This window comes from Embiotoca jacksoni, unplaced genomic scaffold (assembly GCF_022577435.1).
Source record: "Embiotoca jacksoni isolate LCO1_2020_lvr unplaced genomic scaffold, fEmbJac1.0.p SCAF_6, whole genome shotgun sequence".
NCBI classification, from domain to species: domain Eukaryota; kingdom Metazoa; phylum Chordata; class Actinopteri; family Embiotocidae; genus Embiotoca; species Embiotoca jacksoni.
Window position 1 is genome coordinate 14,328,211 of NW_027185414.1, and position 27,431 is coordinate 14,355,641.

Below are 27,431 nucleotides of genomic sequence, written 5' to 3' on the forward strand. Positions count from 1 at the left end.
TATTGCGAGTTTATTGATCTACATCCAAAAAAATATCCTTAATTGTTTGTTTGGTATTTCATCTCCTCGTCAAGGTATGCAACTAATTGAGGATATTCTAATATAGTGCTATAACGGCATTTTAAAATCGCATGTCTAATGTCTCCCCAGGGTGCAAATGTGTGCTTTGCATCTAGAAACAAATTTGAATTTAAACAGGATCCAAACAAATATTTCCACCAACTGCACGATCTGGAAGGCAGTGTATTAATGTGGAGTCCATATTGTAATAAAAAGTAGACCCCTTGTGGCGATAAAAGGAAACAGATGCAGAGAGCTTAACGTGCTTGTCAGCCTGCCGAGGGTTGCACGGTCCGAGCGCACCGAGTGGGAGGCGACAACCTGCACCGACTCTCTCTGAGACGCCCTCATAGTTGTTAGCTGTTTGTTGTGGTCGGAGGAAGACATCAAGAAGCCGCAGGGGGAAAAAAAAAATGGAAAATGAGAGCAGGAGGAAGATGAAGGATAAATTTGGCCTGAGGCGGGACATCTTTAAGGAGTTCCTGGCGGAATTTCTGGGGATATTTGTCCTGATAGTGAGTACCTCCCTCTGCACCTGTCATCCAGCTTAAACAGCCGCTTTAAAGATGTGAACCAGTATGCTAATAAGGTGTCAAACTGGGTCTCTGGGGACTCTGACTGCTGTCTCTCATATGTCTCTATTAACAGAGAGGATATTCCAGAAATAACAGTCTCTCTCTTTCATGTGCTCAGATGTAATTTGCTCCTGACAGACTGTTAGTAGGAATCATAATAAGATATGACTGATATGGGACTGTTTCATTTCCTCACCACTCACCCAAAAGAGAAGGCCAACTGGTCCACTCATTTTGAAGGATTATAAATATATTATATCTTTACTTCACAATTATGAACTTCTGAATAACAATAAATATGAGATTACATTAATTAAAACGAGTAGTTCACTTTGCAGGACAGTTCTTTTAACCTGTTTTCATTTCATTCATTTAAGGAGATGTCTGCTTTTAAATTATTGTGTTGGTAGTCTGAAGTGTCCCCGCCTCCACCTGTAAACCCTGATCTCCACCTGTCACTTCTGCTTTAATGCCTGTTATCCACCATCAGAGGAGGGATGCAGCTTCCAACAAGGAACCCTTTTTGTTTTTGGATGACTGCTCACGTCTCCACACTTTTCCCCCCTCTAAATTACTTGTGCTTTTTACTTAATAAGTGGGGGATTAATTATTGTTTCGAGCTCCAACTTGGACAAATTGTCTATGGCAGTCGGAGGCTCTTGGTGGACAAGAGGGCTAGTGTTAATGGCGGGTATAATTGGAATAATTAAAAACAATGAGCCATTCTACCTCCACTCTTTGTGTTTTTGTTCTTGTCTGTTTCCCAGCTCTTTGGATGCGGTTCAGTGGCCCAAACGGTGCTGAGTAAAGGGGTTCTCGGGGAGCCACTGACCATCCACATTGGTTTCACTCTGGGAGTCATGATGGCCGTCTACATGGCAGGGGGGGTGTCAGGTAAAACTCACTCACATGTGCAGCTCATATTAATTATATATTTAAACCATTCACTTTCTTAACTACTGTAACTACAGATCCTTTTTACTCTCATGTATTCTGTAGATTATTTTTCTTCATTCAACAACTCCAGTTTAAACTTAAAGATATGGAGTTTAAAGTGACAGAATCAAAGAAAAACACACATTTTCATAATAAGACATTAAATCTAAGACACATTTGGCATTTTGCTTGAAAGAAAACAACTAACAATTAATAAATTATTCAAGTGATTGCTGATTAAATGTTTGTCAACTAATAGATTAGCCCCAGTGTTTCAGCTGTCTGTCAGCATGCAGTTGCAACATGAGTGCCAATTTGTTGCCAGTTTGTCTTCTCATTAGTTCAGTTGTTTTTTCTGTTCAATGGTTTCTTAGCAAAAGAGATTCAAGAAAAAACAACAACCGTATAGTTCTTAATATTTCAGCCTTCAAAAAGGTACAAAAACAAGCTGGTGACAAAGGTCGCCTCTCAGTGTTTGTTTGATGGAGATGCGATCTTTGGTCATGGATGTCGTGTAAACTCTCTGCCTTTGTATTGCACTTTCTCTCCTCCAGGTTACTCTGTGTCACTGTTGTCCCCATCTTCAAAGTATAAGTATATAACTATATACTTGCATTTATGTAGAGCGTAGCATGTAGTAAACCTCCTCTCTGACCGAGATCGTAAGAATTACTGATACGAATGTGAAAATGAGTGAAACCTGGTAAACCTGGTGGCATTATTTAATTACTCGCTCTCTAGTGGGCTGAATTTCAGCTTAATGGTGGTCAAAATGTGCTTGAAGGCTGGAGATATTGTGTCCTGATGTCCAAATGGGACACGCATTCCTCGAGGATTACAAGAAGAGCACTCTGTGCTTTGCCAGCAGTGATAGGGATAGTGTTAAATGTCACCGTGCTTCTCATGGGCTTTCTGAGCCAAAATGGTTCATTTATCAGAAATTAAGGCATTCGGCATGTCAAGGGTTGTACAGACTCCACGAGGTGTTGTATAGCTATTTCATCACGCCTGTGAGGAGAAAAAGCCTCATCAGAGCTATAACAAGGGATTAGATAAATCTAGTGGTGTCTGATGGCATAATTACTTTTTTTAAAACAAGGGGGAGCAGTTGGCAGCACCCCTGAAGCTCAATTCTACTATTACTACTACTACTACTACTACTACTACTACTATTATTACTACTATTACTTGTTTGGTTAATCTCTGCAAAACCTGAATTATAAAAGTGACTATTTGCAGTTTTATTAAGGTACATATCTGACTGTTTCTTGATTGTAAGCGGTTATATGAATGTAGTGGTCCTGGACGAGATAGTCTGACAACTAATTCACACTTTGGGTTTTGCACAAATTACACAAACAAGCTATAATATGTTAATTGCTTCATTTGGATTTTTAGCCATAGTTGGATTTTTTTGGTCACTTTGGGCGGGCTAACCGTTTCCCCCTGTGTACATTCTTTGTGCTAAGCTACGCTAAAGCACTGCTGGCTGTAGCTTTATGTTTCACAGACAGACATGAGAGTGGTGTTGATCTTTTTCAAGTAAATAAGTATTCTTTTAAAACATTTAAAAGTCATTTTAATATAGACTTATGTCTCTGTGAGTGGTTTAGAAGAACTGGTATGTTTGGTGTGTTTGAAGATGTTTAACACTATCTAGTAAACATTTTCAGATTGACTGGGAATTGAACATTATTTTGTTGATAGGATGATGGTTGTGATCACTCCGGATCATGGTTCAGGATCACTCGGGCTACATGTTTAATAAGAGGAGTTGTAAAGCTTCAGAAGAGTAGTAGAAAAGCCTGAGGACAGGGAGGTTAATATATGGAGAGCTTTTGCTGCATGACTGGGCCATTCAGCCCTGGGGTCCACCGCTCAGTGGGAAGCTTCTGTCCAACGACATCTCTGAAGATGATCATAGGTATTGGACTAATGAGCTTTACTGGGGCATGGGTCTCTGGAGAGGAGGGGGGTCAGGTGTGGCAAGTCTGGCTTTCTAGGCTTCCCTGGCAGGGCAGCCCCATAGGAGAAGAAAACACAATTGTTTTCACTTTGTAGTCTGAGATTTTAGATGACAGTATACCGTAAGTGTGACACATCATGGTCACTCTAATGACCTGCAGTCTACGTGTGCCTTAAGCAGATTTGAGCAGATTATGTCAGATGCAATTCAGACAGGCAGGTCTGGCTGGTTGTCGTGGGCAGTGTTTGTGAACAGGACGGGGAGATTAACAATGGGCGCATGGCTGATACCCCCAGTGGTGTTACCACATCAAGGTCAAAGCCAAGATCCCAGAGTGTTAAATAAATGACCCCACACTGCCATCACAGCCCAGTAACAATTGGCTGGAATGTGTTCAAACACGGCTCTTTGGGACAATGCAGAATGTCGGAAAACAGATCGACTCTGAAGGCACACAAACCCAGTGCCCTTTGTTTGAAGGTATCCCGAAACTTTTAAATGAATCAATGACCATCAGAAGGTTTGATCACTGTACGACATGATCAGCCAGCCTGTCTCTGAATGTTTTAATCCTCTGCACACTGAGTTTATCTCAGCTTGTAAGAGAAGAAACTTTTAAAACGTCTACCTCCATCACCTTGGTCTCAGATGTTTTAGATTTGTTTTAGTGCTGAAATTATTAATCAATCAGTTAGTCAGTCGACAGGTTCTGCTGCATAAAAAAATGTCAATGTTGAGTACAAGAGAGTACTACTTTACAGTGAAGAGAGAATGCTATTTATTTAACGAGGTAGAAGAATGCATGAAATAAAAATATATGTCTGGTTCTGCTGAATTAACTTTTTTTGGGGGTGAGTCTGACAGTTAAGTAGGAGTTTAATGGTATGCAAAATGCCAAACATCTGCTTGCTGCCTTTCTTTGTCTGAAGGGATAATAATCTGAACGTTTTCAGGTTGGCCAGACAGCACTGTCCTCTCTTTTATGCGTTGTGTAAATTTTATCCAAACAGTACTTCATTTTGCTGCTTTTTATTGCATTGTTCCAGGGGCACACGTGAACCCTGCAGTCTCTCTGGCCATGGTGATACTGGGGAAGCTGCCTCTGAAGAAGTTCCCTGCGTATGTGGTGGCACAATTTCTGGGGGCGTTTGCTGGATCCTGTGCTGTATACGTGTTGTATTATGGTAGGTTTAAATGTCTAAATATTATAACTACCAAAAAACTGTCTCCAATGTTTGTTAAATTTGGATATATTTGTCAGATAATACTGTTTTTATGAATGACTCATAAGAGGATCTTGTTGCTCATAACTCAATAAATTCATATTTATTGTCTCATTTTCCACAGATGCTTTGATGGACTTTACGAATGGAGAATTTGCCGTCACTGGTGAAAACGCCACAGCCAACATATTTGCATCATATCCTGCAAAACATCTGTCAGTCCTAAATGGTTTTGTTGATCAGGTAGGGCTTAAGACTTACTTGTAATCTATTTCATGATTTACATTTTATTGACTTTAAAACATCACTTATAGATAAAAAAAATTGGTTTTCAACCAAAAAACATGCATAAATTGTGGATAAACAGTAGATGTATCTTGAGTATGTGCTATACCTGAATAAGATTAAGCATAAACTACCTTAGGGAGCACTTGGAAGTAAAGAGATGAAGTGTTTCACAGTATTGCATTCCTACAACCAGACACTACAAAAATCCAAAAGACAAAAACAAACAAAAAAAAGATGTAAATCAAGAAAACCAGGCATGATATGCAGGTTATACATAATATAAAACCTGGTGTCACAAGATGCTAAGCTATAGATATTATAGATATATATTTAAGGACCTACATTGTAGTAAAGAATTGTTCTCCATTACATATAAATCTTGTCTAACGTACCCGTTAAGGAAATGGACTGTCTTATATACTTTTACAAACGATGTAAACTGAACGATAACATGAAAGTAAAATGTGATTTTGAGTCTCACGTGAAATATTAACTTTGAAGGGCTTTCCGTCTATTTTATATTCAATTATTGGTGTGAGATAGCAAAGATTTCCCCAACAGGAAACTTTGTGTACATGGAAATCACTAGAGCATACAGAGACGTGAGCTCGCATTGAGTGCAGTCGTGGGCACGAGTGTGAGAAGAAATGGACACGTGAATTGTTCGCGGATGTATGAACAATTCTGCCTCGATGCTGAGACCATCTGCTCCGGATGTGTATGAGGCGAGATGAGCATGTTAGTTTTTGTATTTGTGATATATAGCTGCTTGTTAGGCCAAGCATAACAATATATATGCATAAACAGAAATACCATTAGAAGTATAATCAATAAATTTACAGTTTGTTGTTATGAGTTATTACGACATTTGTAAAGAATAACAGTAGGTTCTTATGATGTGTTTTGGTATTTGGGCATTTGGATCACAGACTGGGTGTCTTAAAACCGTCAAATTAGAATCTGTAAAATTAAACAAAATAAACATTTTTAACTCATACTTGATGTATTATAATAGGTGAAATTACGTACCTCTGTACTATTTTTTTTATTTTAATTTTTTTTATCAACAGCCATATGGGGCTGTATATTAAAGCTGTCTTATATGGACTGAAACCAGGGGAAAGGGGAAGCCCCTTAATAAGCTTAGATAAAACACATGGCAGATGAGGGAGCTCAAAACCATCCTTTCAAAAGTAGCAATAAAAATAAAACAAAAAAAACAAAACGTTTTACGCTGAATACAACTGATGTTATGCTGAATTCCTGATGTGTCTGTTTTTAAGGTAATTGCAACTGGTGTTCTGGTCCTGTGCATCCTGGCCATCACTGACAGGAAGAATATTGGCGCTCCAAAAGGCATGGAGCCTCTGTGCATCGGCCTGATCATTATGGCCATCGGGGTGTCCATGGGTCTGAACTGTGGCTATCCAATCAACCCGGCACGAGACCTTGGCCCGCGGTTCTTCACGGCTGTGGCTGGGTGGGGCATGGAAGTCTTCAGGTACTTTTACTGATTGAGAAAATTAAACTTGGCTGCTTTCACCTGTTCAGTACAGTGTTTGAAAGTTTCTACTATCCAGAGTCATGTTGAGATTATGAACAAGAAGATTCATGAAAAAAAGAAAAAAAAAAAGAAAAAAGAAACAACTCAGTCCGCCTGCCTGGTCCATCTTCTGCTGCAACATTTACACTCACCAGCGCCTGAGACATAGTAGATGTGTGATGTAAGAAACCAAATGGCTGCTCTTCCTCATCCCATGTAAAGAGCAGAATTTGTAGCACCATCTCTGCTCTCTTGACAATTTGAATTAATATTTCAAAGACCTTGCGTGTATTTCCTGCATTTTGAAAAAGGGCTGTGGGATTTCAGTGAACAGGAAGAGATTCCATGCAGATAGATATGAAATATTCAGCGCTTCATTACTGAAATGGCACAATTGTATGTTGCTCAGTCTGGTTTTCTTCCCCTTGACATCCCAGTTGTGCTTGTAGTCCTACTTTGTGTTGATGTTTCGTTTATGCTCGCTAAAACATCACATCTTGATCAGATTATCATAAATTTTGCTCTTGCAGTTAGCTACATAAAACTTTTTAAAAAAACACAAGTTAGAAATTTTAGTATGTATGAACTTTGCCATCTTTTGTTAAAGGCTGTTAAGATTTGGACCACTTGAACACAAAAGAGGATGTACTGCCACATTAACGTTGGTCCGTCCATTCTTTAGCTAGACCCACTTACCCTTTAGAGCAGTGGTTCCCTAAATGGGGCCCCTGGATGCCAAAGGGCCCATGACACTTTGTCATGGGGTCTGCAAACTATTTTTAAAAATGGATTAATAATCAATAAATCTATAGTGACTCATAAAAATGTAATTTATGCACATAAAGAGCACTTCTGCTTTGCTGTGCAATAAATGAAACAGATCGTTAACCATATTCTCTCATGCTAGCTTTGAGCCAACAGAAATTCTGATATGTTCTGAAACATTATATCAATGTTGCTATGGCTACCCTGTCAATCAATCAACACCATGTCAGCCGCTCAGTAAGCTGTTGGCTATCTACCTGGACGGATGCTCACCACATTCCTGAGCCACAGTTGTCATCAAGTGACACAATTCCAATGAGTTGCATGCTGAGTTCGGCTTCATTGGGAGGACTGATGGGAGACGACAATATGTGATCTGTCTTCTGTTGCTGGCAAAGCGAAGCGAAGCGAAGCCAGCCAAGCTAAAGCTCCATCTAACAATACAACACCCGCAGCATCCAATTAAATCCTTTCATTAATCCTGGAGACTTTTCCGACAGAAGGGCATGAGCCAGGAAAAGTGAACAGCTGAGCTTGCAATGGTTTCAGAAGAAACAAAGTTATTTAACGGTTCAGTGGATTGAAAAAAGGAAGAAGCTGCACACAGTTGGAGAGAAACTCTATCCGAGGAGGTTAAACATCCAACCTGAGTTATGCTGCAGAACAACAGAAGAGGGAGTCACGGACATGTCTCCCCAGCTGATGGATCTTTACAGGTCCACCTGTCTGTGGACACAGTGACCTCACTGTGCTGAGCCAGCACTTCAGCTCAGACTTCTCTGATATGAACACTCATGTTTCAGACTGGTTGATCCTTTTGCAAGTCTCCATCAGCTGCTGAGTTATCCTTTGATCGGACACTGAAAGTGAAATTTCAGCAGGTGTGTTTTAGCCGCCCCTTTAATGGGATTATAATGAATTCTGAGGCTGTGAAAATTTTGCTCCTTTGTCTCAATCTGCGTAATTCATTCACAGGACAGGTTCACATCTGGAAACTTAAGTTGCACAAAGAAATTGGGAGAGCTTGTTTTGTCTCTGCTCTTTCTTTATCACCATGGTAAAAAAAAAACAAAAAAAACTTTACCTCACTTTGACCAACACTCCAAACTGCAGCCACAATTGAATAAAATAAAAAAAAGCAATAACACAGAGGAGGAGCCAGTCTAATGCCACTGAAATGCACATTTCAGATACTTTCTGTGTGCTGCAAACAGAAGAGGGGACAAGTTGCACCCGTCTCACTTTAACTTCGGACTTTGTCAAGAGTGCAAACAAAGCTGTCATGCTACATGTACATAAACTAAATGGTTCACCACAGCAGACTTTTTATACCATACTTAAAGAGGTCGCCTCAGAGAACATATCCAAGTTATAAAATCACACAAAGGTTGTCCAAGCAAACTTATAGAGTCCTCAGGGCTTTTGTGAGACCTGGACAGAAACCCTGCTGTTCTTCTTTAAACTGAGTAACACAAAGCAGAGTCTCCCTTCCTCCATGCTGATTTAAGCTTTAGTACCTGCAGAGACAAAGTGTGATCCCAGGAAAGTTAGAACCTCTTCAGCTGGTCACTCTTTTCAGGCTCTAATGATAACAATGACGATTCTATCAGCTGGACGGGCTCTTGTGTCAGTTCCAACTTTCTTTCCCCAAAATCTCTATAATAACGAAAAGGCACGTCAACTGTTGTGCCCTAAAATATTTGAATCTTTTAACATTTCCATTTCTGATCTAATCATCTCCTGGCATATTTCCACTGAGGAGCTTTCTCCGGTGAACTCATGCCAATTAGATGCTGTCGGATTCGAGCCTCCAGAGTCACGTTTAGCTTCTCCAAATGTTTCTTCCACTCTCCTCCAACCTCAACTGGATAAAGTCGGCGCTGTCCTGGTTTACCAAAACATCTTTGATCAAGCTCAAAACATGTTCTCTGTCACCTCTTAAAACTCTGCAGTGGAGACTTTCCAGAAGTAACTTTGTAGTTTGATGGGAGCTCTCCGCGGCTCTATTACTGTAACCTTCACTACCTTCTGACCGTACTACTTTCCGGCAGAAATTATAACTTTTTGTGTATTATAAAGGCAGCATTTACCTTTTTACCAAACACAGCTTTGGTTTGCTGCCTATTTCAGTTTTGATTGGTGGAAAGTACATGCGGTTTGTGCCTTTGCCCTCAGTACCCCATCATTGTTGGCCCTGTCCTGGACCAATCTGTTTAACCCCTGCCCCTGAAAGTGTCTGTGCATGTCACTGCTTAAATGTATTGAGAGTGGCTGATGTGGTTGTCAAGCTGAGAACAAAACACTGCTTGGATAATGATGGTGCCTTTATAAAGACCGTTTTAAGTGCAGATCTGATTTAAAAGTTCAATACAACTAATAATTTTCAAAAGCAGAAGTCTTTTTCGAACTTGAAAGTAACATTTAAACAGTTTCTCAGCTGTAACTAGCGCCAGATGGCTCGTACGACTTTACAAATATAAAGAAAGACTGCTCTAATGCACAGATAAACTCTTAGTATCTAAGTATGCACTAAATCTGATGTAATCTTTTACATTTATTATATCAACACAGATACTTAAAATGCAGTGTAATGTAAAAAAAAAAAAAAAAAAGCTTGAGTGAGGCTGCAGGATTTCTGTACATTACATTTCTTTTCAGCATGTACACATGGTTTCAATGTGACCCGCTGGGTGTCTGTCTGCTGGCCTGATCATCTTAGCAGCAGCTGTAGATTAAAGTCTATAATCCAACCACCTCCTGCCTCTAGTCTACTTCCTGAATGCAAACAGGAGAGAGAGATGACCTGTTTGGATGCTTGTTTACGCTCAGGCTTGTGCATCAGCTGTGTTAACTGCAGCCCTTTCACCTGCTTTAAAGGCTCCGTGCAGCCACATTAACCAGCAAAGCTCTAATCTCCCTCATGCAAAGTTTAAGAGTCTGGTTGAGGGGGGGGCAGAGTGACAAAGAGGACACATGCAGGAGGTCTAACAAACCGAGCTCCTTAAGACTTTACTGTAATCTCTGACTACAGTGTATAACTTGTTTAAGGTGGGATGATAGAAACAGAAACACAGACACGGTAGAGGCAGTGTACATAACAGTGCCGTAGCAATTTAATAAACTATTGGAGGACTTGCGAGAGACAGATTCAAAACAGAAATATCAGATGGGTCAAAAGTGAAGCAGCAGTGGCCAAAACATCCTGTCTTTAAGTCTCTAGTAAGGGTCAAGCTGTACTCTACAATTCCAATGTTTCTTTTATGCTTTAGTTTCTGGACCAGAACAAATATTACATGTTAACTGGTGGGATTAAGAGCTACAGGTAGATTTAATTACCTTTGGACAGAGTCGGCTAGCTGCTTCTTCTGTCTCCAGTCTTCGTGCCAAGATAATCACCTGCCGGTTCCAACAAAAAAGTATGAAACTATTCCTTTAAACCAATAATCTTATATTGTTTGTGCATAGTATTTTGTAACTGACGTGAGCAACTCTACAGTCAGCTGTCTTGTGTTGTTGTTAACCTAAACGCTCACATTTTAACATGGACATTTCCTGTCTCCATCCATCTACTCTATGACATGAGTGTTACATTGGACCCCCACCCCCTCTCCCCCCGGTAAACCTTTGCCCTCCATGCCTCATATTTTGTACTGTACACTATCTGTTAAAGCTGTGCAGTCTGATGCAGCTTGAATAATCGTATACGTAGCAAAGCTCCTTCAGGGCCTGTGTGTTGGACCGCTCAGCGGTGGGTTAAGGGTTAAATTGGGCAGGAAACTGTGAATAACCACAAATATTTGTTGTTAATTTATATTTCATCATAATGATTTATGTTTATGTGTCCTACCTGCAGAGCTGGAGGCTGCTGGTGGTGGATTCCTGTGGCCGGGCCGATGGTAGGTGGAGCAGTTGGTGCAGGCATTTACTTTCTCTTCATCGAGTTGCACCAGCGTGAGCCTGAAAAGCAGGAGAACAACGGCCAGGACAAATATGAAATCATAACTATGAGTTAAAAATTTTAAGGGTTGTAGACTGAAGAAACACAACAACAAACTGATGTAGAAAAGCAGTTTGAGATATTTACGCAACAAAAATTTTTTTTATACAAACCATTAACCTGAGAAACAGTTTCATGGTCATTCATACATATACTATATATGCATTCATGTTTTATGAAGCCTTTAAAGCCTCTTTGTGTAAAATGTGAGGTCTATCTGTGTGTCAGGTTTTATCTTTAGACCTCAGGCTTTTCAGAATATTACACCCTTGTGAGTTTCTTCTGCATCATAGTTGTGCAGTATTCTTTTTAATTTCTTCTTTCCTAACTGGGATCATCCTCTCTTGTTAGAATTGTTTGCCAAGTTTCTGTACAGTGTTTATATTTTTACAACTGTTGACCTAACAAACGGGCATTAAATAAATGTAGCACTTAACAAACAGTCGATTTAATGTGAAAATGAAGCAACTTATAATATTTTTAGCCATTATTGCAGATTTGTTTTGTGGAGCGACTTTCTTTTTCTGTTTCACTTCATCCTTTTTCACGAGTGTAAATTTGATGACTTATTGCTTTAAAGTGTAGGTTTTTTTAAATGATGCATTTATGTAGAAAATCCAGCCTTAAATAATTATACTGGTCTTGCTTACTTTTTCCACTCATGTTAGTAATTTTGTGACACATGAACCTTTGTTATGAAGCTGGATTACAAAATTTCTCATTACAGACAATCTATACATTGAAAAGCCATAACTTGACATAAAATTGCTTAAAAAATGTTTACTTTGTTTCCAGCACAGTGCTCAAAGTGGGCCGGCACTCACCGGGACGCAGTCCTGCATTTAGCTCTTAGGTGTACCGGGACATTTGCTTGTGATACTTTTTCCTCCAAATCAGCTTATCTGAGCCATTTATAAGGGCCCTACCTAAACTACATTTCCCAGGGGGCTCTATGTGACGCTCAGCTGTTGTGGTTCTCACTGGCTGTTTTCTCTGTTAATGCCAGTCTAACTAACCTTTCAATAATGTTGGCCTGGCTCCAAACGGGCACAAAGAGAACAAGAACAGAGTTGGATAATGACACAGCAGAGCTTCGAACATTGAATCCTTTCCAACTAGAACTAGGCAGGCCGGGAGCAGCAAACCAACGTTAGCACTACTTGCTAGTAGCAAAGAGCCTGTGGATGTAACATTAGTGTCAGCTAAAACACCAGCTGCTACAACTAACCCCAGAACAGATTCATTTTTTTACACTTTGAGCACTGTTTCAGCAAATACTTCTGCAAATGTCACTGAATTCCTTGATGTACTTTGTTTGAGTCGGTGCACATGCTGTATCAGGAGCAATATGCAAACACTGACTGTAACTGTTTACATTAAACACTCATCAGAGCTGAGGTTAAAATGTCTGATAAAACATGAGTTCAGAAAGTTCAACAGTGGAAATTGAACGAGAAAAGGAACAACACTGCTTGAAAATAGAAGAGTAAAGCACAATTTTGCAAAGACAACCCCAGTGTCAAAACGCTGTTTTAGAGTGAAAGGACTTCAACTTAGCCTTGAGGAATGCTGCAGGCACCACTCTCAGAAAACAGGAAGCATGTAGAAATGTTCTGATGTGAATGTGGATCTTTGTTGTCAGTTGAATGCATTCATTGTGAGACTGTATTTGTAGCGTACTAAATGTTGTTTTTCCGCAGCACAGTGGTTATGTAAAACACGAGACACGTATTTGGCACAGAGACAATCACTTAAATTAAGATTTTGTTAGTTTTACTTTTGTGAAAGAGAAAAGAAATGTTGGCATAAACATCAAAGAGTGATTTTGCTGTGATGTCCGGGATTAAATATGCAGCGCATTAATTGGTCCTGATTTCACCAAAACAAGTTGGTGTGCCCAAACCCTGGACTGTCTGTGGCCTCCGTCTGAATCTGAATAATTACAGCCCCAAAAAGCAGCTGGACTTTGTTACACTGAATCTACTCAGCTGTTTTTCAGTGAAATCGCTAATATTTTGGTACTTTTCTCACTTTGTCCTACACTTTGATGTTAATGCTTTTGTCTCGAGACGCAGGAAGAATATCTTGATCTTTTCGTCATTTTTGTTCAGTTGCTTTTTCCAACATACAGTAGTGGTATCCAAAGATTATCTTCTCACCTATCTGTGTCTAAATCACCAGTTTTTCTTTTACACTGCTCAGTGTATCTTAATATTGAATGAAGTTTGTTTGTTGATGCTTGCTATGTAGGTGTTTTAAAGAATCAATGATTAGAGATGTTACAATATATGATGGCACGATATTTTATGATATGCAAATGTGGAGATCTGAGAGGTTGCTTGTTAATAAATGTTTTTCAATTGAGATCAATTTATTTTCACTGCACGCTGAAATCTGGATTCTGGAAAATATAAAAAAAACAACAACAAAGAAATATTAAATAAACCATTACACTATTTGAGACAATTCCTGTTTTAAATCTCTTTTTTGATCCAGATTTTTTCAAATTCTTGAACCTGAATTCATGTTCTCTCCAACAGATATTTGAATGAAACACGCACAAATACAAATACATTGCTATCTATATGAGGACCCTTACTGATATTCCTGATAGCCCCTAACATGAACTTAAAACCCTAAAACCGAGTCCTAACGGTCATACGGCTCTTTGAAGGTATCAGGAGATGAGGATCGACCAACATGTCCTCACAAAGATAGCTACACAAGTACACACACACAAACAAGCTATGATGAGCCAATTGCAGGCACTATTTCTACAAATAAAACCTTCAGTCATTCTCAGGTTCAGGGCATTCATCCACGTAAACCTATGAATGATCATCAGCCATTAATACAAGCAGCAAAAGCACAGCAGAAATACATACAAATTTAATAGAGGACAAGTGAGAAACTTACGTAACTTCATAGAGAATAGATGAAGAGTGTTTTGCGGTTCAATGCTTTCCAAGCCCCCGTGCCCAGACATATAAGCAAATACACACACACACACACACACACACACACACACACACACACACACACACACACACACACATATGAACACACATGGGTCATCATGTTCGCTGTTCAAAACTGTTCACCTGCAGATGCCACATCACACATTAGACTTCAACCCTTCTGCTGCTGGACTGAAACAAGGATTTAAAGAACATGTTTTCAGTTTAAAAGTGTATTTTGCTCCAGCTTAAACTGGCAAACAGAAGAGGACACTCACTGAAGTCTGAACTATGGAAACGATGCATCTGTGCGTGTTTATATGTGTGTAAACGTTGACCTGATTTGAGACTTAGCAAAAGGCTCTATACTGACGTATTCTATAAATATATCTAATAGGGAAAAATACAGTGATTCATCAGTACTGCCTTCTACAGTATAACCCATCACACAGACGTCATAATATACACGCCTTGGTGTAAATGCATTTAAAGCTTTTATATATTACCTTAATCATAGAAGTCGACATAAGAACACATATTGTACAACAAATAGAACAGAGCGGATTTAATTGTAATTTGACTTAAGCGTTAAATAATGACACTCCATCATAGGCGAGGAATAATTTGAGATTACTAAGAGCTTGGCTGCTGTCTTAGATTGTCTCTCTGACATTAACTGTTGGATGGCTCAAAACTTTCTTCAGCTCAATAACTCAAAATCAGAAGTCATATTGTCCAATTCCCCAAACAATAACGCCAGTCTCATTGAGAGTGAACTTGGTCCCCTGTCTGCTTATTTAAAACCTGTTGCCAGAAACGTGGGAGTAATGTTTGACTCTCAGTTAAGCTTTGAAACACAGATAACAAAAAAAATGGTCCAGTCCTGCTTCCTTCAATTAAGAACCATCTCCAGAATCAAACCCATACTGTCAGACTCTGACCTGGAAAAAGTAATTCATGCACTCATTTTCTCTCGACTCGACTACTGCAACTCCCTCCTTTCTGGCATAAACCAAAAATCGATCTCCCGCCTCCAGCTAGTCCAGAATGCAGCAGCCAGGCTTCTTACTGGTTTTAACAGACGACATCACATTACTCCAGTTCTGGCCTCTCTCTACGGGCTCCCGGTTGGTTTTAGAATTGATTTTAAGATTTTGTTGATCACTTTTAAGGCCCACCTCGGTCTGGCCCCGAGCTACATTACTGAAATGTTAGCCCCATATGAGCCAACTCGCAGCCTTAGATCCTCTGGTGGGGCCCTTCTGGCCGTTCCAAAGTCGACACTTAAATCAAAGGGTGACCATGCTTTTGCCATTAGCTGCCCCTCGACTTTGGAACGACCTACCTGAGGAGATAAGGCTTGCAGAATTATTAACTTCTTTTAAATCACTTCTTAAAACACATTTTTATAGAATTGCTTTTAAGTGATATCGTCCTTTTATGTCCTTTTATGCAGTTCTTTTGTTCCCCTGTTTTTGTTTATTTTATTCATTTATTTATTTGTTTGTTTTCTATTCCATTTGCTCGTTTTGGTTATTTGTTTGGTTTTCTTGTATTCATTACCTTTGTGGCATGGTCTTTTTTGCCTCCTGTTTTCTTAAATGTTTACCGGTATTGACATTATGTATGACTATGCTTTGCTTCTCTGTAGAGCACTTTGTAAACTCTGTTTTTAAAAGGTGCTCCATAAATAAAGTTATTATTATTATTATTACTGTTTAGAAGAAATTAGAGCTCCATTTTAGATTTCTTCCTAGTTATTATTTTTCTTTTTCAAATTATAGAGCAAGTCAGAACAATTTAAAAGGCAATTCTCTTCAGGAGCTATAATTTGCAAAGTAACTTTCTGACGGATTTCTGACAATTATCAGACATAAAAACGTCAAAACAAGGTTAAAAGTCAACAAAATACAAGACAGTCTGCTGCTTAAACACCCAGTACACATTAAGATAATTTGATTCAATAAAAAAACAAAAAAAACAAAAAAATAGATGTTGATCCAGTTAAATTTGAACAGGTTAAGCCCAGCACAGAGGCGACTGAGCGTCTGTGTACTTGTTTGGAAAAACAGAATTCAGGTTTTTTTTTCTGTCCAGGAATTAAAAAGTAGTAGCAGACCTGCTTCTGTGTTGTCGAAAGGTCTCCGTGACCACTGGGCGAACACTAACCTTGTTTGTGTAGTGTTCTTGCTCACACCATTTACCGCACACAAACTGATATTTCAAAACAGTCCAGTTTAAGGAGATGTAACCTGTAACATGTAATTCACTGGTCATAAACACAGATGAGAATTGGGATTGAATTTATGAATAATTTCCTGAAACAGAATGCCCGAATGTTATTTATCATTAAAATGATTGATTTTCTGATCGCTGGATATAACTATTTATTCATTAGAGGTCAATGAGTTCAAACTGGAAATCCTTGTAGTACTGATGCTTTACTGTGTTGTTATGATACAACATAATCAGATCTAAACGAGTCAATGTCTCGGGTGTTTTTATCCACACTGTGTGCAGCACTGATCCATTGATGAATCACTTTTAACCCAGTTATTATTAGTTTGCACATGGTACATTAAGAGCTGCATTTCAACTGTTCAAACAAGTGTTGCAGCAATGGGAGAATTCCCACATTTAGTTCTTGGATGGACTCACTCGTTCATGTTTTGTCCACCGACTAAATTTTAGTCTGAAACAGGTAGTCCTGTAAATACTACATATATAAATATCACATATGTAAATACTACATATCACATAAAGAAAGGCATTTCTTGTACTAATAGGTGGACTTGGAAAGGGACTGAGTCAAGGATCTTAGGTCATTTTCTACCTTTGTGGCACACTCAGCACATTATACCACATCCCTCCCTGTCCATACCTCTACTCTTTCACAATGTGTTCGATCTACACAGCCCGGCCCCCAGCCAATCAGGATACGACTACATCCCCCTTATCCATAAATCGTTACTGTGGCTGTGCCCTCTCTCTATCTAAACAGTACAGTAAAATGATCTGATTTCAGTCCTTGGGACAGAAATGCTACTTCTTTGAAAGAACTTCTCCATCTGCAGACAAAAAGATCTCCCCTTCATAATCCACATTACCTGCAACTCCTGGTTCAGAAGGAGTTACCAAAGTGTCGGCATGTCAGTGGCCAAAATCCTGTTGTGTTTGCTCTTAATGTATCATCTCAATGAGGGGAAGAAAATCAAAGGAAACAGAGCTGGTAAGTATATATCAAATGATCATCCAAAAAAAAAAATGGGAAAAGGCAATTTGTTGCATTGGTTAAACTTCTTAATGAATGAATTGATAGATAAATGAAAAACCTAAAAATCAAGAATATAGCTGACTGATTGACAGTTTGGTGTTTTGTATGGAACTGGACTGGCAGATTTGAAGCACTTGGAGTGACAGACTTACAGTTTAAATATGAAAACTTTAGTACATTTTAAATCTAACTGTGTACATCCCAGTCAGCCAGGCCTTGCTGCCAGTTCATTCATTAGTTACATAGTAAATTATGTCATTTAAATCAAGCTACTGATGACAGTTTCCAAAAAGGGGGAAACAGACTACAAAGTAAAAACTGGGATTTTAGCCTTTTGAATTTAAATTTCACCTTTAAATTTACAAAGAATTAGTTTTATTTGAAAATGTTTGCATCTTTTTTTATCTGAAACTATATAGCACTGAGTTAAGTATTTACTATGAGATTTCAGTATTTCATGGCTTAGACATTACTCAGAAATATCCAAGATATACTGTCTGCTCTCCTCTACAATGCAAAACAAACCTCTGGTTTATATGAAGCACAGCTGCACAACATGTGCTTATCTATGACCTGACCCAAAACCTAACTCTTATAAAGATGAATTTTGACCCAAGTTGCACAGTCAAACAGTCCCACACTGTTTTTGGTTGTGAAAAAAAAAAAAAAAAAAAAAAAAAGTTTGTTTAAAACATGGTGCCTTGTTTGAATTAAGTGATATTCTGTGATTTCCACTTAGCTGTGCTTGACGTCCACAGCTTAAATGTATTTCATCTCAGGGACAACCCTTTAAATTAGATTAGATTAACAAGACTAAATCAAAACCTGGTAAATGGCTGGACCTTGTGTCAAAGTCAAACAGAGGACAAACAGTGTTATTAATAAAGAATACGATGCTGTAATACTTAGTGTACAGTGTGATAGTAGCTGTGGCTAAGATACATCCACAGGCTCAGTGGTGCTAACGTTAGCTTGTTGTTTCTGGTTGGGAAAGATTGGACTTTTGAAGCTCCGCTGTTTCATCGTCTGTTCGTGTTATCCTTGTTCCGCTTTGGAGCAAAGCCTGACATTGTCATTATTATCGGTTTGAAGTAAGGCAACAGAGGAAAGACAGGCAGGCGGGAAAGGAAATAGGTGAGCGTCGCGCAGTGCCCCCTGGGTAATGTAGTTTATTCAATCACTCCGATAACCTGATATGGAGAGAGGGAGGAGAGAGTGGCGGCAGATTGGTAATGTGCAAGAAAATCTCACATTCAACCAAAGAGTCAAATGCAGAAGGGCGTATCCTGCACGTATTGAGTACCGCCCCACTCAGACCACTGCTTTTTAGGTTGTAAACATGTTTTTGTCTGCCTTAGCCTCACCCTATATATATTTTGTGAGTCTGTTCAATGCCCTTGATTCAGATGGCATATCAATCAATTTGTCAAATCTTGTCAGTGTGAACAGTATATGAATAGCTGTTCTTTCTGTGGTCTCAAGTAGGTCTATTTTAAATCTTGAAAAATATATTTTCATGCATTACTTTAGAATTTTGCAAAAAAAAACATTTGAAAAATGTGTAATAGGCCTACTTGAATTATTATTTTTTTTTTTACAATTGCTGGGATTTATATTTCAGATTAGTTTAAATTTATTTCTCTAAAATTTCTTACAGTTGTCATTTTTCTTTAATTCTGTGTTTGTTACTCCATTTTGTCTCGTAACTCTGGGGTTATTACTGTGCAAATTTCACGAGCCATTTAGTAACAAGTTTTCCTTTAATCAAGTGTCATGTTAAGTTAGGCTACTTTTCTCTGTACTTAGCTGAGTTAAACAGAGAGCCGCTCCTCAGTCACCGCACGTAACACTGCTGCGTTTGTTTTTTCCATTAATGGCAAAGTAGCACTGTGCTAATGACAGTAAGCATTTTTTAAAGTACACTCAGTGTTTAGTCAGTACATGTTTTTTGAATTATAGTTTGTGTGTGCTCTGTTAGCAATGAGTCAGACTCTTTTTAATCGCTCTCCATGTTCATATTTGTTCAACCGTCATCACAGTGAAGAGAAGAGACACACCAAAGAAAATGTGGGAGTTATAAGCAGAGGGATGGAAGATGGATGATGGCTTAATGATAACTTCTATTACTTTCACTGCTGAGACGTTTTTATCATATCAACAACCAAAACTCATCTGAAGGCAAGTGTATCACTGGGTGTTTAGGCGCCTGGGTTTCTGGCATTCTTAACATTATCATTGAAGAAAAATAAATATGCTGAACATGAATCATTTACAAACCAAAGGAGATGTAATGATGAATTTCTTTGGATACGGATCTGTGATGTTTCCGTGGGAGCTTTCTGAGCTGTGGTTTCAGACATGGTGAGGGCGGAGAAGTTTATGTAAGAAATTTGGAGAAGAGTCTGGCAGAGATTCACTTGGAGAAACTTCTTGTGTGTCATCTGTGTGTGTCTGCCAAAGAGGTCTTCATGACCTGGAGGCACAGCAAAGTGCCTCTGAATGGGCGTTAGTCAGTTGAGAGTCCAAATTGGCCTGAGCAAGAAGTGGCTGTTGGGATTTTTTTGCGCATTTACTGTCAGATAGTAGTAACAATGCATGAATTAAAACACTTCTGCTCTTGAGTGGACAGATTAAGTGAATTTATTTGTAATTATTCACCTTAAAATAAACATAGCCAGTACCTAGGGATGTTCTGATATGCAGAGTAATCATGAAGAACAAACAGATAACTCTTCTGCTGTTTGATTTCTGCGTTGTAGTGGAAACAGAGCAGAGAGGAGTCCAGAGGGTGAACGAGCCGTACATCAGCGGTTCAATCTTCAGGCTGTTTTTGGGAGGTGAGGACACCTGCACACTGGACCCTCTGCAGCTGCACACTCTCACCTCCTGTGGCTTCAACAGCAGTAATCCCCTCATCATCATCACTCACGGGTGGTCGGTAAGGTCAACTCCCGCCTTCCTTACACTTCACTGACTTTAGCCACTGAATACAAAACATGGAGCTTGACTACAGGAAAGGAAACTTGTTCAAAAGCCTCAAATATATTTATATAAGAAATCATGGAGTGGACCAATAGAGGCATGCTGAAATACATGCAGAAAGTTAGTAAAATCAAAGATTAATGAAGGTACATTTATTTTTTTACGCTTTCACATTTTTAATACATTTTAATCTTTGCCTCTTGTTCTTAAGGTGGATGGTGTGATGGAGAGCTGGATACTCAGGCTAGCCACAACTCTGAAGACAGTTCTAATAGACGTCAATGTGGTGATCACCGACTGGCTGCTACTGGCTCACCAGCACTACCCCAAAGCAGCACAGAGCACCCGCACCGTTGGAAAAGACATAGCTCACATGCTGCATGCTCTTCAGGTCAGAGGAAAATTATGTACATTTTTGTGCATTTGAATGAAGAAAAACCTGCCTTATTTTAATCTACTGAAGAACCATGATAAACCACCTTGCATGTAAATAACCAAAATTTATTGTACATTTGATAAATCCCCAACAGGACCGGTTTCAGTTCCCAGTTAGAAAAGCTCATTTGATTGGCTATAGCCTCGGCGCTCACATCTCTGGATTTGCTGGAAGCTGTTTAGAAGGCGCCGAGAAGATTGGAAGAATCACTGGTGAGTTTTTTTCACAGTGTAAATGTATTAATTGTGCAATATTTCACATTTAGAATTTACTTGCCAAAATACACATAATTTGCAAAAGGATTATTTTTCAAATAACTAACGTATATGTTGTATTCGAAAACCAGCGGATTCTTGATTGCATGTTGCATCTGTCCAGGTCTTGATCCAGCTGGGCCGCTGTTTGAAGGCATGTCTCCCACAGACAGACTGTCTCCCGATGACGCAGAATTTGTGGATGCCATCCACACCTTCACCCATGAACGTATGGGCCTCAGTGTGGGCATCAAGCAGGCTGTGGCACATTATGACTTTTACCCTAATGGAGGAGATTTCCAACCAGGATGTGACCTGCAAAACATTTATGAGCACATATCCCAGTACGGGCTCCTCGGTATGATGAATACACACACTACAACACCTAAGAAAACGATGTATGACAGAAATATATGAACTTAAAAGCTGAAAAGTACACCCCACATATAATGACGTTTTATTGCAGTAGTGATGCAATAAAACAGTGCAGGTGAGGTTGGAGGAAAAGGTCCTCTGGTTTATCCTCTGGGGACTATATATATATATATTCACAGCAGCCATCACAGCATTTCCTTTATCGGTTTTTGATATTTTCACAATCCAAATGACATTGTGGAAAGTGGAGATTTGAGCTTAATGGCAGCATTAGAAAGATCAGCTGGCAGCTAAAATATCAGGATTCAATCTCTGTAAACCGGTTGTGGCTTAATTAGCATCTCATCCACAGCACAGGATCATGATATTTGAAGATTGTATAATTTTAGGTTGGTTGTGAGTGATTCCATCCAGTTACTTAGAAAAAAGAAGAAAAAAAACTAAACTTAACATTGTGATGAGACTAAACCTCAATAACTTTTTACATTTCTCCATTTTTTTCTAAAACAAATCCAGATAAAAACTGACAATTTTAATGAATATTAAAGTTCATTTTGTGTGATTAAGGTCTGTAATGAGGATTTTTTTTTTTTTTTTTTTTTTTTTTTTTTTTTTTTTTTTTAGATTAAAGGAAGTTCTTGTTCAGTCTTTTTCCTGACTGGTACCTCTGTGCCATTTACAACCCACCTTCAATCAGAGCAGGGTGTTCTGCTGCCTAAAGGCTTACTGCTTTGCCTCTTTGTGCTCTATCATAACACTTTTTTTTTCTTAATTGGTCTTGTCACCTCAAAACACTGGTTTAGAAGCCATATCTTGGGCGGCTGTTCATCTTTTGCTTGTTGACAGTTTCTCGTTCTGTGTTCAGTCAGATGCATTTAATTCCCTCCAGTCTAACAGAAGTGGCTCTGGGATTTTATTGCTTCTCAGTCCAAAACACATCCTCATAATGTGACAGTGAGAACCACATTAAAGCATCTGTCATCCTCAGGAGTTAATGAACAACATGTGCCTTTACTCTGTCCGTCCCTCTGAGCTGAGCTGCCTCCAGGCTACGAGGCTCTACTCAGACGAAAGGCCTTGAAGAGCAGACCAGTGTCAGGCATAATGAGGCACTTCTCAGAGATGTGACAGGAGAACAGGCTGATAGATGCCAGGATTTGGTGATAATGAACTCAATCCACAAATAATGGTCAGACACAGGGATTAAAGCCACACCATGCTCTGTTGAAAGTCAGATCCAAGTTGTTAAAGAAAATCAGTTTCAATTTTCACCATGTGTTTATTTCTTCCCGCAGGTTTTGAGCAAACAGTGAAATGTGCTCACGAACGGTCTGTCCATCTGTTCATTGACTCCCTGCTGAATAAAGACAAGCAGAGCATGGCCTACAGGTGCAGCGACAAAAACGCTTTTGAGAAAGGTGTCTGTCTGGACTGTCGCAAGAATCGCTGCAATACACTGGGCTACAATATCAAGAAGGTCCACAACGGCAACAGCAAGAGGCTCTACCTGAATACACGACCCCGGATGCCTTACAAACGTATGTAGCTGTCCTGATCAGTTCAACCAAACAGCCTAAACATACATTTATAAACGTCTTGTCATTGATAATAATCTCACTTTTTAGTCTTTGTTGACACCACAAAAATATTCAATATCACCTAAATACATGATTTGATTTTTCTAAAATATTTTAATAAAATATGTCCTCATCTTGTGCAGCCTTCTCAGACTTTGTAGCCAGAAAATAAGCCAGTAAAACCAAACAACAAGTGAATTCTAACAAGTCTTAACAACACAATGATTGTATAAAACAACCACAAAAACAAATTAAAACAGGATATTAAAAAAAAGAGCAAAGGCTCTCTGATAAAAGTATTTTTTTATTTTTGCCTGTGTAATCAAAGCATTATATAGCAAAGCATTCTCCTGTCGTAGAGCACCGTTGTTTTCCAAACATTTTCGAAACACCTCAGTGAGCCTCATCATGACATTCAGTGACATGTTGCACTATTATGATGAACATGGACATTAAAGTTTAGCTCAAGTCAGTCCTCCATACACTGTTATTACCCGTTTATTACTCCTACAGCAATAGATGCATATTAATGCGCTACTTACAATAGTTCCCAGTATATTAATATATGTACTATTTATAATATATGTAATATGTAATATGTAATAATATATATATATATATATATATATATATATATATGTGTGTAATTATATATGTAATGTAATGTAATAATATATGTACTTTTTTTTTGTTCTGAGTGACATTTGCTAACTGCTACACTAACATGCAGTAAACTATATATTGCGTGTGCATGTGTGATGCAGTTTACATCTTTAGTGAGAACACCTGTCTGGAGCTGGAAAATTCAGAGACGCACCAAAACACATTGTTAGTTTTGGTCTTTTGATATCATTTGCAAACAAAAAGTAAAATATAAAACAATATCAGTGTTATCCTGTAAAGCTGCTGTGTTGGTTTATAAAATGTAAGGCTTTGGTGCCCCCAGTGTTAGAATAAAAAAAATGCACTCCACACTCAGCCTCAACAGACCTGACCTGGGATCAGCAGTGGTGCAAAGCAACCAAGAACATTTACTAAACAACTGTTTATAAGACCAGTTTTGAAGTATTTGTATTTATGTTAGTTTACTCCAAGATATTTCTATGATTACTTTAGTTCATGGTTACTTTGCAGATTCATAACGATATAAAATATAATCAATAAATACATTATATATAAGGTCATTAAAGCCACACCTTAAACAGCTGCAGGAGAAAAGTATTCACATTATTGTATCAATAATTATAATCCAATAGTATAATACATTGCATTGTTCTACAATTGTCCAATCTGCATAACTCGCACATATATTTTTGGTACTTTATATTTTAATGTTGATTCTTTTGTACTTAAGTAAAAACATCCTCGTGTATGGGCTTTACATGTAATAGAGTATTTCTACACTGAGAAACAGTGAGATAAATGGGCTGAATATATAGAACATATAGATTACAAGTGACTCTTTTTGTATTATGATATAAAGAGATGTGACAGTGTGGCTTTTTACATAGTTTTGCAAACTGGCTCTCCGGCACACATCAAAACTTCGAGATTTTAATTCATATATTATGTGCACTTTTTAAATCACTGCATATGTCAGATTGACAAACGGTTCAGATAGAAAAAAAAAAAACAACTCTGTGTTGGCAGTCTTTTTTCTGTGATCATCTCTTTTTATCCTTCTGCTTCTGGCTCCTTTTTGCAGTCTATCATTACCAGTTCAGGATCCAGTTCATCAATCAGATGGAGAGGATCAAGCCCTCGCTCACCATCTCCCTCACTGGAACAAAGGAGGAGAGTGGAGACCTGGCCATCACCTTGTGAGTACTGTACCACCACCCCCCCCCCCCCCCCCCCCCCACACACACACACCCATCAGGCTTACATCACATCACATCTACACACACTCCTTGACACATGCAATATGCAGCTGGGCTCTCAACTCTACAAACAAAGAAAGCCAGTTAAGGAGAGCAGCTGACACACATGGAAACAACTCAAGCTGCTGCATGAAAGAGAACTATAAATGGGGATGATGGAATAAATAATTTAAACAAGACACTATTTCCTGACAACTGTATTATCCTTCATGTTCTGTGTAGCAAAGAGCCTCAGGCAAACCAGTGCAAGGAAGTCACATCTGCTGTCCTGCTTTAGTTGCTGTCCACCACAGCAGCAGGATTATAATGATAATGAAACTGTGATAAACAAACAGTGATGTCCAATTCAACTCTAATCGAACTTGCTCTGTTTCCATCCTTCCTTTTTAAACTCCCCACCAGCACTGAAAACATTTCAGAAAACACAACGTTCACCTTCCTGATCACCCTGGACCGAGACTTGGGGGAACTGATGATGCTGAAGTTGCACTGGGAGGGACCGGCTCTGTGGAAGAACGTGTGGAACCGGGTGCAGACCATCATTCCTTGGGGCAGGCAGAAAAGAAAACCACAGCTGACTGTGGGCAAAATCAGCATCAAAGCAGGAGACACGCAGGACAGGTACCTCTTGTTGTAACAAGGCAGCAGTGGGGGAAGAAGTGAAAACCTTTTACTCAATGTAAAAATACTCCAGTACAAGTTAACGTCTCACATTCATAATCTTACAGGTACAAAATCATCACCAATAACTGAAAATTTGCTTTACTCCACACATGCTGTCAGCTATTCAGCCTCTTTGTTGTGTTATGAGGATGTTTCTAGTTTCCTTTTTATACTATTTGTCAATTAGTCGTTTGATAATCTCTTTGAAGAGATGCTTGTTAAAGCTGTGTGTGTATTTTAGAGGGTGGTCATCAAAAACAAATGAAGTAGACATAATTATATTACCACTGTGATATGTAGTGGAGCAGAAACGTATAGCGTCACAACACAGAGCGAGTCACGTACACTACAAGTATCTCAGAAGTTCTCTATATGAATAAATGCCCTGTGCAGCAAGGCGGGAGGGCACAGAAGCAGCTGGAGTGACATTATTAGACCACAGGATCATCACTACATGAGTATTATTTATGAATATATTGAAGGCGGTGGTCACATTTCATGTAGAGTAAACTAATATATTGCTTCATCCAGATGCAACACGCCCTCTACAGTACAGCCACACCATTACGGCCTTTTAATGCCATCTAGTGGATTGTTTCCCCACACACAGAATGTGAATGGTTCATTATCAAGGCCTGACTCACTCCACTGTTCTCTCTTTGTTTAACCTGCCACATTGTCTTTGTTTTCTAGGACATCTTTTTGTGCCATGGCAGATGACGGACATGTCGAAGTATCTCAAGATAAAGCGTTTGTGCGCTGTAAAGAAGACACACCGAAACAGCGCAGAAGAAAGCACAAATTCAAGACTGATTTATCTGTGCAACAGACTGGAGATCTCCGGTGAACGGTCTGGAAGATCACTGAGGTGAGGCTGTGCAGATTCAAGGAGGAAATTAGAAATTATTGTCAGTAAGATTCACTAAACTGTGAATAGTGTAAAAGTTTTGGAAGAGAATTGAACCCTGGAAAAATGAGACTGGAAACAACAAGCAACTATTGCAAACTGCGTTTACAAAAAACATAATTGATTATGAGATCAACTTCTTAATAAGCCATGTTTTGTATGTGCATTGTTTTCTCACCTGAAGCAACCAGTGATGTTTTAACTACCAGCCCAGATTTCTGTTTGTCCTCAGCGGTCGCAGCTGAAAGTTTCAAATCAAATATTAACCACAGTCAGAAGTTCAGTGACCCTCTGATGACGTTAATTCTAAACGGTGTAAATGTGCTATTTTTAAATTATGTGATGTTATTACTTAAAAATCTACATTATTTTTTGAAAATAACACCTGATAAATACACTTTTTGATCAAACTCATGCCAGAGCAATAAACATTCACTCTGTTCTTTTCTATACTATCTTGTGTTTGATTTTTTTTCTACACATGCATCGAGGTTTATGTTTCTTACTGACAAAATGATTCGGCCCCAGAACAGTGAACACAGAACTCAGGAAGAAACCTTCAAATACAGCCAAATATTTAGCAGGTGGTGACTCCACGGGGCAGATAGCTTCAATGAAAAGCAGTAAACTCAAAAGCTAATGTCAGAAAATTCATTGCAGCTGGATCTATTTCTATTGAACCAGGGGAGACAACAGCTCCAAACTCTGGCCAATCACAATCATGGCTGTGAAACCTCCAGGCAGTAATAAAAATAACTTGATGAGTAACCTTG

At 38.9% G+C, this 27,431-nt stretch overlaps 2 protein-coding genes across 2 annotated transcripts; both read left to right on the forward strand.

Annotated features, from left to right (window-relative positions):
• The first annotated feature begins 410 nt into the window (after positions 1–410).
• aqp9b (aquaporin 9b) lies at positions 411–13,819 on the forward strand. Its single transcript, XM_069174323.1, has 6 exons — positions 411–575; positions 1,403–1,529; positions 4,584–4,721; positions 4,885–5,003; positions 6,332–6,549; positions 11,210–13,819. Exons 1-6 carry the CDS (start codon positions 474–476, stop codon positions 11,367–11,369), a joined length of 864 nt encoding a protein of 287 aa, XP_069030424.1. The 5' UTR covers positions 411–473; the 3' UTR covers positions 11,370–13,819.
• Positions 13,820–17,457: 3,638 nt separating this feature from the next.
• On the forward strand, positions 17,458–27,075 carry lipca (lipase, hepatic a). Its single transcript, XM_069173807.1, has 9 exons — positions 17,458–17,539; positions 20,344–20,522; positions 20,778–20,957; positions 21,097–21,214; positions 21,381–21,614; positions 22,927–23,169; positions 24,914–25,028; positions 25,491–25,709; positions 26,445–27,075. The coding sequence occupies exons 1-9, from the start codon at positions 17,458–17,460 to the stop codon at positions 26,596–26,598; spliced, it is 1,524 nt and encodes a 507-aa protein (XP_069029908.1). The 3' UTR covers positions 26,599–27,075.
• Positions 27,076–27,431: the final 356 nt, after the last annotated feature.